Source organism: Daphnia pulicaria, chromosome 2 (assembly GCF_021234035.1).
Source record: "Daphnia pulicaria isolate SC F1-1A chromosome 2, SC_F0-13Bv2, whole genome shotgun sequence".
NCBI classification, from domain to species: domain Eukaryota; kingdom Metazoa; phylum Arthropoda; class Branchiopoda; order Diplostraca; family Daphniidae; genus Daphnia; species Daphnia pulicaria.
Genome location: NC_060914.1, coordinates 7,208,969 through 7,222,033, shown reverse-complemented (window position 1 = coordinate 7,222,033; position 13,065 = coordinate 7,208,969). Strand labels below are relative to the sequence as shown.

Genomic DNA, 13,065 nt, shown 5'->3' with positions numbered 1-13,065 from the left:
CTCAATGGTTTTAGGGTTCTATATAGAGTGGTGTAGGTTGCGTAGATCAGTACGTATGGAGGTAGCATTATCTCTATATTCTCATGATCGAATTAAAAGAACTCCTTTGGGGCGGAAACGAGGAAAAGGGAGTGAAAGAGTGAACGCGGGTGTGTGTTGGGATAGATAAAGGCCCCCTTCCGACGTCGAACATATGGGCAAGGATTAGCTTCTCCTTGACCGTGAAAGTCATCTTTGGGCGCATTGGGAATTACAGCAAAATGTAAGCTCCGACTGCATAAGTCCGATCAAGCTTTTGCGGTACCTTGATACCTAGAAGTGCGTGATTAGTTCGCTCAAAAATGATCAAATATGAATGAATAAATAGGCCTGTGATTTCAAATGATTTAAAGAGAAAATAAAACACTATTCATTGTATTCTTGAAAGTATAGTTCCAACGAATGAAGAAATCTCTGCGTACACAGAAAACCAAAACATCAGTCGAAAAAACACAACTTTTGTACGTGGAAAGAGTCGGCGCAAACTATTGAGAGGACCAACAAAAGGGCCAGCAGCACAAAACTCTCCAACAATATTCATCTCCATCGTCTATCCGGCAGCACTTCTTTGTTAACACATGTGTGCGTGCGTGCTGTTTTCATAACAGACAGAATGCGAGATGGTTTCAATGAAGAGTTGGACAGATGGGACGCGAATGGGGAGACTGCAAAGAGAAAGAGAGGGGTGGAACTGATCGGTATCCGCCTCTCAGTGGGGGTTGACTCCGGACCTATTATCAGCCGGTAGCGACCAAAGTCTCTCGACAATCAAGATACATGAAGAGTATACGATATGATAAAAAAAAGGAAAAAGAAAAAGGATATACATACAAGCTATGCACATCCGAATCAAGCCAAGACCCCCCGTTGATGGTCGTCATCTACTGATCATCCATTACTGCATCAGCCGCAGTGGAGCAACCTGTTTGTATGTGTTATCGAGTCCCCTTTTCTATTGTGTTGTTGTCCCGCCACCTTAATAATCTAGTCATAGGGGGGTGACTAATTCAATTGACTTCACGTCATAATTTCTGATCATTCTCAAAACATATCCCTTTCACCATTTAGCTGACTCTATATACTTCACTGCATGCGCTGCACAAAAAAGGAGGAGCTTATTGCATACGTCGTGAGCTGGAAGAAACAGCTACACCCAAAGAGTGTGTGTCCAATTCCGCATCGAATGCGTCTTCCACCTGCGCAAGCGCATCCTCCTATATGGCAACAATCTTTATTAATATTTTCTTCAAAAAATTCGAAAATCAAAAATTTTGGCACTGAAACCAATACCAAATTCTTTAATAATTTATTTTTAATAAACCGGCGATTGTAAGAGCCTTAATAGGTCAACGACGTGATAATTAAAAACATAAATCAATACTATACTTAATCAACCAGAACCAGACTTTTAAATAATACTATGTCATACCCTTTTACCTTTTGGTATATTGAACTTCTTGAATATGTGCAGTTGTGCACAGAGGGAAAGAGAGAAGTTGGGTGGGTTGGCGGTGAACTTTAACAGACCAATGAGTAAGAGGCGAATGGGCTGGGCTTATAAGGGATGGCGCGCCGTCTTCTGGCGTGTGTTGGGGGCGATGCAACCGGACGTGTAATCCCGTGTTCAACCCTCTTTTCGTGCGGAAAATTCTGGCCGTTCTGTCTCTATGGGCATACTGCCACCAGTCACAACTAACGCGAGTAGATAGGAGGGAGAGTTGCACTCAACGAAATTAGTATTCCTTGCTACTAGAAGCTAAGAACTTGTGTCCTCCTCTGTTTCGCAATACCGGATAAACTGTCGTTTTTTCAGTTTCAATTTTTTCTCGATTTCACTCACCGCTCGTTTAGACTTCCTTAGTTTTGTTAGATCTTCGGCAGATCAACTGTAGTTATAGTACATTTTTGAGAATTCCACGGGGATAGTTGATCCCAGTGAAATTACGGAAAACATTGGTTGAGTTTCACAAAGAACTCTCACCGATTCCTTTGAATCTGAATTATGGCATTTACACCTGTCATTGAAGAATCAGTTGGAATGGATTCACCACATCACCAGCACGGCGAAGTTCTTTTATCCCTTCTTGCTCGCCATAAAAGTTTAGAAGGTAAGGAATGTTGAACATTTTAGACATTTTATTGCAGTTATAATTTGACATTTGTATCGTTACATCTAATTTTTTATTATTATTTAGTATTTTACTGTTTGATTTTTCTTTGATTCAGGTTCAGGTTTAGAAATCGTGTTACTTAAATTAATAGTGAAATTAATAGCTCGATTCCGAATTTAAAAAAAAGATTTTTCAATAGTAGCAAAGTACCGTGTAATACAATATTACTTTGTGTTTACAGTATATAAGTTTATAATATCGGACAAGTCTATGCGTCCAAAGGAAATTGCCGACAACAGCCGACAACTACCTTAAAATTCCAAATCTATTCTAAAAAGTCGAAAACATTCATGACTAATCAGTATAAAAGGCGAGCTATTTCCACAAGATTCGAATCAGTTACCGGTAATATTGGCAAGCAATCCCTCACTCGAAAAGGTAAAAAAAAACACACAAAAAAACACACTTGGGTGAAAGCTGTTTTTCAAAAAGAATCCGGAAAGAGGCTTTTTAATAATCCGTAACGAGTCTGTCTAGCACAGAATCGCTAGACGATTCTAATGTTGCAAAGGCCGTACATAGAATAGTATAGTTTATATTCAAGTAGACGAAATTTTGATTATTAGAGCTCCCTAGCTTTCACAGATTATTCCATGAAGGTTTATCCAAAGTTGCCTTGAATTTGAGTGTCAAAGAGTTATCCGTCCTTTTTTCCCGCTTCGCTTTATTGACAGATAACGAATGAAACATAATTGCGGCAAAAGAAAAGCCTAGATAAAGCTATAGGCTCGATGCGTAATTGATATTAGGTAGACTATAATATACTTGTTTTCATCGAGCCACAAATGTGAGTACATAGCCTACTTTAACTCAGACCGTTTAGGCCAGCAGGGAAATAAAAACATCGGCAAATTTAAATCTTTATTTTGGAACATCAATGAATGTTGCGCGCAGTCACTTGGAAGGATGATGAGAGGATATTTAAGGGTATCAAGTAGCGGCTTGTGCTTTCATTGAGAGAGCTTAGCTGAACGGCAAAAATACACACAAATGGTGCATGTTGATTTCATCGCTCAGTGACTCTTGAGATCAGTGCCTGACTATATGCAATTACGCACATATCCGTAAACGAGCCCTTGAACCTTTTCTACAATCAACTTCACTGTTTCCTATACAAACATGGCACACAATAGTTGATAAAAACAAGAGATTCTTGCTAAACATCGAATGGGTCTAGCTCTTTTGACTGTATTTCAATTCTGGAATAAAAGGCTTTTCTTTGATCAAAGCGAAAAACGGAATTCTAAACGTCATTCGCCCATTTTTATGTGTACCATAATTGACTCACTAAAGGATCTACGCTTTATTTAACTCTTACCGAATCTTACCGGTTAGGGAAGTAAACAAAACAATTATTTAATTCATTAAATCAAATTAATATAGACCAAAATCTACGAGTGGCTTACTGTCACCAATTCTCTATATGAAATTAATTTAATCTTACTATTGCAAATATGAAGTGAACCTGTAGACATCCAGCATTGAAGGTGTTAAGCTAAATGGAGGAACTGCTGTTAGTTTGGCGCAGCTGGAAGGCTGGTCGGTTCGATATGGGAAGGTGGTCGGAAGGCGTCGGAAGGTTGGATTGGAACATGAGGGGGGAAATGCAGTAGGGTTTTTATTTTAGGCCACTACTGCACGTGACTTGCCCGTTGTCCTGGACGGCGCTCGACACTAGATAATCACGTCAATAGACACACTTTGCTGCTGATGCAGCATTGTACTTTATAACTTTTCCAGCAACTGCCATCAAGACAGATAGGGCTTTCCTTCATCTGCACATGCTATTATTTGCTTGTGTTTCACTACTGTCCCACTACATCTGCAGCCTCATAGATAGAAATGTGGGCAAAAAACCTCGATCGTTGTAATGAATTAGTATAAGCTGTTCAAAGCGTTTATTGCTGGTCATATTTCATTTAGTCTCTCTCTATGCAGCAAGCAAAAACATATTGCCTTACATTATTTGTTGAAAATTAAATTAGTAAGAATTTGTTCGACGAGATAATTACTCAACGACGCCAATTTTTTTTTTTTTAGTTTTTGGCGTAAACCGAAGCGCTTCTTTCGTGTAGTGCCGTTGGAACAATTGAAAACATGGTGTGTCTAAAATCATGAGAAAGCTTAAATTTTAGAGGTAGAGTTTTACCGTTTGGAATTTTCACTAATCTAGGTTGACGCACAACTCTAGTCAAATCACATTTTTTTTAACCAGTAAGTTTCAAACTTCCCTATCAAACTAAACTGCAAAGTATAGATAAGAATTTCCTACGAATGAAAAGACAATAAAATGCTTAAAACGTTTTTTCTGCAATTTACTATAAGCGGCATAGTTTTGTTTTTAATAAATTGTCTTTAAGTTCCGCATTTTAATTGTCCGTGTTAATTGTCTTTCAGTCCTATTAACGTAAAAAATACAATTCGTTCAAATAAAGATGCCTTTCTAAATAAGCTAACTGTCATGTAACTGAGAATCAGCAAACTTCTAATAATTTGAGAGTTGGAAATGTGCAAAAGAAAACTTAATGCTTCTTCACTACAATTCTGGTATATACTAACAAATACTCGTTTTTGAAAAATACCGTGCTATAGCCTACGACATCAACTTGCCAAAATCGTATTATTCCAAACAATTTTCTCATTTTTTGTTAATGCTATCCGCTCGTACAAGCGGACGGTTGGTTTTTTCCCCTTTCCTCTTGGGGACCACATACTATAGAAAGGGGGTTTTTCCAACTGATTCTAGCCTAAGGAGTACAGAGATGAAGGATTGTTGGCACGAGCCACTCGACGATGACGCGTGCTACTGTTGGCATAATCAGAGGTTCCCTTTTGGTTTCCGTCCCCTTTGTGTGGCATGGGTGTGTGTCAATCGGCAAGGGATTTTACCTCGACAGGTTGGTGGGTTCTTTTTTTGGCATGCAGCCAGCAGGGCTTTGTCAGTCGCGTGACCGGCGGCTTGTCTTTGACACGCGCCTATGTAGTCTACCTCTGATCAGAGTAGCAGCAGCCTAGAATTTTTTTCTTCTGCTAGATTTAATTCTCTCCCATATTTTCTATTTGGTCTTATATATAAATATAGAAAACAGATAGTACAAATCCCTTTTTTTTTCTCCTGGCTTTTAGCAAGCTTTATGACTAGACTAATGAGTGACTTATTTTTCATAGTACTACTGCTAATTCTTAATGCATAAATTCGGAAATATTCTTTTATTATCTAGTTGGCGTGTTCTAAAATAAACGGCGAGTAAAGATCAACTATATAGGCTATATGTAGAAACCTATTACTTATTACGGTATCCTACATCACAAATATCCTCCTCAGAATCTGAACCATATTTAGGCCTAACAACAGCTGAATTCCCGATAATTTATATAAATTGGGTATTCCTTGTTACTAAAAAAAAAAAAAAAAAAAAAAAATTAGGGAACGAATGATATGACTGTAAGTTTGTTCAGCTTTCTAATATTTTTAATTTCGCAAAACATTAGCACAATACGTTTAACTTCAAATATTCACTAAGCCAAATTTTACAGAGGCAAAGTATATTTTAGGCCTATGCGCTTTCAGCCCATGACACGTACTACATGTTCGGAAATTTGATAGAGATTCAAAAGTTTTTATTTGAAATATTCATACAGTAATTTATTCGGATAGGCCTACCAATTTTCCAACAAAAAAAATTTAATGCTTTGGCCAACAAACAACAAAAGCACTTAATAATTAACTTGTGTGAAAGAGATCATTTCAGTGGTCCAAGTGAAGCCTTAGACAAAAGTTACGCAGTGGTGAACAAACAAACAGCGCAGCAGCAGTGTTGTTGCTGCATGGTGGGAGTCTGTCTCTTGTACATCTGCTCAATGAGCATATCTAGCTAGCAGCAAACATGGACGAGAGTATAAGTGAAGCACTTTCTACAAGGTCCGAAGGTCGCGTGTTGTGTCACGTGACCCGTCTGGTTTGTTTCCATTCCCATCATGAATCGTTCCATTTGCTCTTCCATAGGACATCGGATAAGAGATACACGGATTAAATTGATCTTGATCTCGTTTTTCCACTAGTGAATTTAATTTGATTATTTCTCGATAAACAAACTCTTTCGAATAGTGTACCAATAAAACTATAAGGGTGGCGACGGGCTGCGACCGGTTGCCAACTACGAGCTTGTATATATTTGTCATAGAGTTATTAATAATCAATAATCATGTACAATTTGTTATTTCTGAATTTTCATGAACAGCTACAATTCCAAGATGTGCTGGCTGCAGTGGGTTTATTCTTGATCGTTTCATCCTCAAAGTGCTCGATCGTCCTTGGCATACGGAATGTTTAAAGTGCATGGATTGCGGCACCCACCTCGTTGACAAATGTTTCGTCAGAGGCGGAAGCACCTACTGCAAGGAAGACTTCTTCAGGTAGACATTAATTAATGTTAACTATTGCAGTCCTTTTTATTTACGAAGCATAGTAGTTGAAACTTGAAATGCTCAGAGATGTATGCTCTATAGTAAGTGAACAAGGTTTTCCTATACGGCAGCAAAAGAAAATGCATCGTATTTATTGTCATATCCAAATTAAATTTAACCAAACTTAGTTTCTATGAAAATGAATACGATAGAAGACTTCAAAATATGTTTAGACAATTAAAACAAAAAAGATTCTTTTAAAGTCATATAATATGATGCGGTTAAATCACTGTGATAAGCTTGGAAAGACCGTAGATTTAATTGACCTCTTATAAATAACATTTTATCCAGGCTCTTTTTGCGCGTCTTACAAAATAGTATAGGCTAGTACGGAAATTCATAGTCACAGACGCTTATAACATCAGCCAATACAAAACTAACAAATGTGCTTCGTTTCCCCTTAAGGAGATTCGGTACCAAATGTGCGTGTTGCGATCAAGGAATCGCTCCGTCGCAAATTGTGCGACGAGCGCAACATCACGTCTACCATTTGGAATGCTTTCAATGCGTTCTCTGTGGCCGTCAACTGGACACGGGCGACGAATTTTATCTGATGGAAGATCGCAAACTTGTCTGCAAAGCCGATTACGAATCCGCCAAAACCAAAGGTTCGCACTTTTCAGAATTCTAAGACTATACATTTCTGCCTTTTTAGTTCAGTTATAGCGGTTAATAGTTATAACCACATTCTAATAGTTTTAAAAAGATTGTGGACGACTATTGAAATATCATACTAAATTAGTGTCAATCAAACTATTTTTTAACGTAGCAGTAACCAAAACGCCTTCACCAACGCAATATAATTGTTCAATTACAGAAGGAGAAAACCCGCCCAAGCGACCGAGGACAACCATCACAGCCAAACAACTCGAGACCCTCAAATCGGTAAATGAAAATTTCCAGCAATTATTTGATTTGGAATTGTACGTAGATGACTAACTTTGCTAATGAAATACATTTTACACAGGCTTACAACGCCAGTCCTAAACCTGCGCGTCACGTACGTGAACAACTCAGCCAGGATACAGGTCTCGATATGAGGGTCGTCCAAGTTTGGTTTCAAAACAGGCACGTATTTATTTTATGTTACATAATATTTAGGTTCATTTCAATTTGATCAAGCCAGAGCTTTATTCGGCCGTTCCTTAAACTTAAAGCTTATGTCATACTAAAAAACTGCAACGAAATAAAAATGAGAAGAAAATAAGAACATCTATTAGACTTTTAAAGTTTTGCTATACTTTTGCGTACCGTTCTTTATGCAAAATGTCTGAACAAATTTAAATGTTAAATCGTGATGAATTCAAACGCAAAAACCCCCATGGACTGACAGCTCCCAAAAGAAATTTTAATAGGTATAACTTGCTACAGTAGTATCCGGTATATATATGTATACTCTGTACGAAACGACTGAAATATGTTCATTCAAAAGCCGGAATATATTATCGGAGTAGTTTTTGTGTGTGAAATAAAGAGGAGAGCCTTTTCTTCTTCTTTTTCTTGTCGGGACTCTTGAAGAGTCTAGCTGCTGCCTTCCCTGGGCTCTTATATTCTCCGCCCATCCCGAACGCCCCACCACCAGAGGCCCATGGAACTGGGGACCGCCCCACTTTAATTTTCTCGAAGCCCAATGAATGCGCTCCCCACTCGGGAGCGAAGCCATCTTCTCCGGTTCTCCCGTCGTAGCCATGGCAACTGTTCCTCCGCATTCTCAATAGATCCTTCCCAGACTGCGCAGTTCTCTTATGGCTTCCTCACAAAAGATCTCTTTCTAGTTTTCTTTTCCTTTTTTCCTTTTTCCCTTTTTCTTTTTTCCCTTTTCTCCCCATGTACCGTTGCAGCTTCCTCTTTTCTGCTCTTCGGTAACCAATGTCTGTCTTTTTGTGTGGTAGAGAACCCGAATATTTTCATTTCACATCAATAATTCCTTCCGATATAAAAGACCGGTAGATTTAGTTTCACTAAACTATACGATAAGCGAATATTCCACGAACGTTTATGTGACTAAAAATGTATCGAATGTACAATAACTGCATGCAATAAGATTTTTTTGCGTTATTAATATATTTTTGATGAATTCCAACAGGCGTGCTAAAGAGAAACGATTAAAAAAAGATGCCGGCAGAGCTCGATGGGGTCAATACTTCCGCAACGGAGGCTCGAACGGGGGTACACTCGGAGTCAACAAAGACGGCAGCAGGGCGTCCAAGATCGAAGATTTGAAAGACGATCTCATCATCGGTTTTTCTTCAGGTAAGCCGTTTACCTACATCCCACTGTGCTCCTTATATAGACACATAATGAGAACTTAATCAATCATCATCGTCATCCGTATTATACTCGAAAACCAGTTATAAGCGCAAAAGTCAAATAATCAAAGTTAAAATGGAAAAGTTGAAAAGAAAGTATATAGCCTATGACCATTACTATTGTGGCCGGATATATAGCTAGATAATTCGATTAGATACCACAACATAATTCAGTGGGTGCCGTGGAATGACACAACAGTCGGATATAGACCCGAGGCGATCCCCCTTTCGAAAAGCTAAAAGCCCCAAAACCTGAAAAGGGCGTGTCTATTTGATCGACACCCATATGGTAGCTATAGATATACAAGGGTGCAAATGATAAGAGGAGGAAGGAAAGTTCAAAGGTCAATCTCAGCAGACATGAATATTTGATTTACAAGTCATCGTTCTTCCACGACCCTCATTCTTTTTTGTTTCTTTTTTTTTTTTTTTTGCTCTTTCAATTCATATGCGCGTTTTATTTTGGTTCCCCTTCCTCCCTGCAATATAGCGTGTGCACTAGGCGTTGTTGACTTGCTATTGATTTGTCCAGCCTGTTGTTTAGTCCTCTCGAAGGTCTAGATCGGAACAGATGGGCGTTGTTTGACTATACGGCACTTTACTCGTGATAACCCGTGAAGTTGTTGGCTAATATTTCTATATCCGTCCCACTAGTCGCTCTCTCTCTCTTTCTCTCTCTCCCTCCTGCACATTCTATTTAGTCCTCTCCCTTAGCTGAGCTGCCATAGGCTCTATCGCTCCTGTGCGCCTCGTAAACTCCCCTTTGGCACATTAGACTGTTTTGTCATGTGTGGCGTATATAGATGGGACGATACAATGCTGAATAAATTACGGAAACACATGACGGATCATTTGGATCGGTAGCCGCCATTAGACCAGTTGAGGGGGGGGGGGGGGGGGGGCTAAAGGGAATAAGAGCCGGTCTTGATGGATAGGCTAACAGCGTAGCTTAGTAGCTTACTTTTATCGATATATACGCCGTCAAGAAATTTGAAAAATTATGACCCGTACATTTTGGGTGGAAGCATTCTACTTTTACTATGTAAACGGGATTAATGGATTTCTTCTTTTTTCAATCTATAGCTGGACAGGACATATACCTTTTTATCACAAGCACAGAGATCTAAAGGAAGACTTGTGTAACATGTCGACCTGATATCAGTTTGCGATACTCTTACGTCTATTGCACGAAACGTACTGCTATATACTCTGTTTGTTTTCTACATGTCCGTAGTATAGCCCATATACATATAAGAGGCGGACCTGGATGGTCCATCCTTTGTCCAGACTTGATGAGGCGTAGGAGTCGAGAGCAGCGCAGAAATGGTTTAGCATTCTGCTCTATAAGAACTATATACTATACTCTGTAATATGTGTACGTACACAGTGCTATTCACGAGTATGATTTTAATCAGCCAGAAAGGAGGATAAGTCTTTTTTATCTCAATATATGGGGTCTCTTTTTAGAAGCTATATCTCCCCTTCTCCCTTTTCTCTTATTTCCCTCTCCCTCCCTGTTTCTCCCCCCTCTCTCTCTCTCTCTCTCTCTCTTTATATGAACCTTAAAATAGGGACGGAGAGGGCGTCCTTTTTTTTCATCTTCGTCACTGTGTTTGCACCCTCGCGATGAATATGTACGTTTGGCTTCCCTCAGAGCCAATGAGCTAAGTAGTTGCGTTTGGGGAAGAAAAGGGAGAAAAGAGCTGAGATATTTCCGATTGTGTAACACGAGTCAAATAATATCCGCCCGTTTATCCAGATTTCATCAGGGAAATAATCATTGGATCAAACCTGTCCATGTCGCAGATTTTTTAAATCATTTTCGGCATTTATTTTTATTTGCGTGTATTTTATAACATTTTTGGACCATCTAAAATATTTGTCGATTCGGATACTGACTACAAAGAAATAAATCGGACGCAAGTAGACAGAAGCACGCCTATTTTCGAACCTAAACGTTTGATTTTCCCGCTATAGCGATTGATCTGATTTCCCTGCTGAAAATTCAAAATCAATTTAATTTTTGCCGCACATTCGACTTCCCCGAAACAGTTAAACGTTTAGCCGTGCTCTTCTCGCGGGAAGTCATCCTTTGATGACAATGCTCGAGACGTACTATAGGCCTATAAAGTTGTTGAAAATATATTTCCAGAGGGAGAAGGTATAAGTCCGGCTTCATTAGTCATCCACGTCGGCCTAGGGAATCAGCCGACGCCGCTCGAATCCGCTTTACTTCCGTCTCGCTATTTTTCTAGCTTCTGTGGAATGGCTGGAATGGGCGGTGAGTGAACGAACGAGTCTAGCCTAGCCTTCTCTCACATTCACGTTTGCTTCTAGGAATTATTAGACTATAAACCTTCTCCGTAAAATCAATTCAAAGGAGGGGAAAATTAAGCAGCAGTTAGGAAAATCGGTTATCGGTGATGATTGAGAAATTGGAAAAGGAATTGATAAAAGGACTATTTTCGAAAAATAATTTTCAACTCGAAGTTTTTTCAATTTAGGCCTAGCAAACGCTCATTTTGTTTAGTGGGTTTCATTATTATTTATCGAAGTATATAGCTACGCAATTGTTTGAACATTTTTTTTTTGGTTCGATCCATTGAAATGCTTTTATAATTCAGTAATTGAAACATTGTCTATTTTTATAGGTCGCCACGGTGGATTAGGTTCGCACAATGGCAACCCTTTAACGCCCATGACGGGTGCGTCAATGTCTGACATGGGCGGTATGGGTCCATTAGCTCCGGCCAGCGCATCCAGCGACATCAGCAACATGAGCAGCAACAGCAGCGAGCGGAGTAGCAGCAGTAGCAACGGACACTACCCCGACTTCCCACCGTCTCCCGATTCGTGGCTCGGCGACGTCACCGATGCCGCCAGCTCTGGACAACCTTTTTGAATTTGCATGCGGTTTTTAGGTGCGTCGATTATTTTTTAACCGGTCTGATTTAAAAAAAAAAATAGTTCGCATACCTTGAACATGCCCTGAAAAATCAACGATAATTTGTTGTTTGAGGAAATTGAGAGCAGTTTTTAATGTGAAACTAAATGGTTAGTTTTTTTCTCCCGTCACTTTTCTTCTAAAAGAAAATTCACCAACCAAAAGTAAATGATCTCAATGGTTTCCTGTTTTGTTGTGACTGATATATTTGTGTTACTATAATTATTCTGTGCACTTTTTTTTGTACTATTTGATCGTGAGACCAGTCGAATGATATAAGACGCTACAATTATTTACTGTTCGATCAACTGCCGCCGTTGGGCCCAATTATCTCCTGCAGAAACCGAAAAAGAAAAAGAAAAAAAAAACACAAAACCAAAGTGGTAGATGTCTTCTTAGTTCAAATGGCTTTTTTCGACAGAAATTGTGTTCTGTGTATTCCCCTACCTGTAAAATATATATTCCTTCAACAAAATCTTGATTTAAATGTTTAGAACGAATAACAAGTTTTTTTTAATAAGCACGAAAAAGATACCGATATTCACGAAACACACAGCACGATGCTTCTTTGTAATAGCTATCGAACGAAAATGTATCCCGAAATTCATTGGAAAACTATATACATCAGTTCGATGTACCTTCATAATCTTGTACCGGTTTTTTCCTCTGCAACTCTAATTCACTGAAGGTAGATGATTTAATTCATTGGTTCCTTATTAATATATAATGGCTTCTAAGTTCATTTTTACCGAGAACATTACAATTTATGGAATTCCATACTATATTGGGTTTAATGTCGGGTAAAATAAGAGAAAGTTGGAAAATCAAATAGCTGCAAGTTTGGAATAGTAGTCATTGTTAGGGTTGTAGAGTCTGAATATGTCAATAAGAAAATGGCTTGTTGCGAGTCTTTTGTCCTGTAAAAAGAAACGATAAATCGTTCTGTCGTTATTAACATGACGGACTTTTCCCTGTTTCCACTGTAGGTGCCACAGAGGGGGGAGAGCTGCAATCACCAGGCAGAGTGGCAGACAAATGATTTGTCAAATTTATTCTACCCACCCAACCATTCAGCTAATGGACCGTTTGTGTAATGTGTGTAGGCTAAGTGTAAAAAAAAATGAATAATAGAGTA

The 13,065-nt window shown here is 38.9% G+C and overlaps 1 protein-coding gene across 2 annotated transcripts; it reads left to right on the top strand.

Moving 5' to 3' along the window:
* Positions 1–1,689: 1,689 nt before the first annotated feature.
* On the top strand, positions 1,690–12,531 carry LOC124327853 (LIM/homeobox protein Lhx3-like). Of its 2 annotated transcripts, none has more exons than XM_046786876.1 (7): positions 1,690–2,147; positions 6,452–6,626; positions 7,086–7,285; positions 7,495–7,562; positions 7,645–7,745; positions 8,764–8,930; positions 11,638–12,531. In XM_046786876.1, exons 1-7 carry the CDS (start codon positions 2,042–2,044, stop codon positions 11,886–11,888), a joined length of 1,068 nt encoding a protein of 355 aa, XP_046642832.1. In that variant the 5' UTR covers positions 1,690–2,041; the 3' UTR covers positions 11,889–12,531. The 2 variants fall into 2 exon arrangements, with proteins under 2 accessions (XP_046642832.1, XP_046642831.1); XM_046786875.1 differs by having other exon boundaries at positions 7,083–7,285.
* The last annotated feature ends 534 nt before the right edge of the window (positions 12,532–13,065 follow it).

What these genes read in the sequence shown, in the direction of transcription:
- LOC124327853 (XM_046786875.1), top strand. Translation starts at nt 2,042, where the DNA reads ATGGCATTTACACCTGTCATTGAAGAATCAGTTGGAATGGATTCACCA. An exon ending in TCGCCATAAAAGTTTAGAAG is followed by an intron (nt 2,148 to 6,451) that starts GTAAGGAATGTT and finishes TTTCATGAACAG; the next exon opens with CTACAATTCCAAGATGTGCT. An exon ending in TGCAAGGAAGACTTCTTCAG is followed by an intron (nt 6,627 to 7,082) that starts GTAGACATTAAT and finishes TTTCCCCTTAAG; the next exon opens with GAGATTCGGTACCAAATGTG.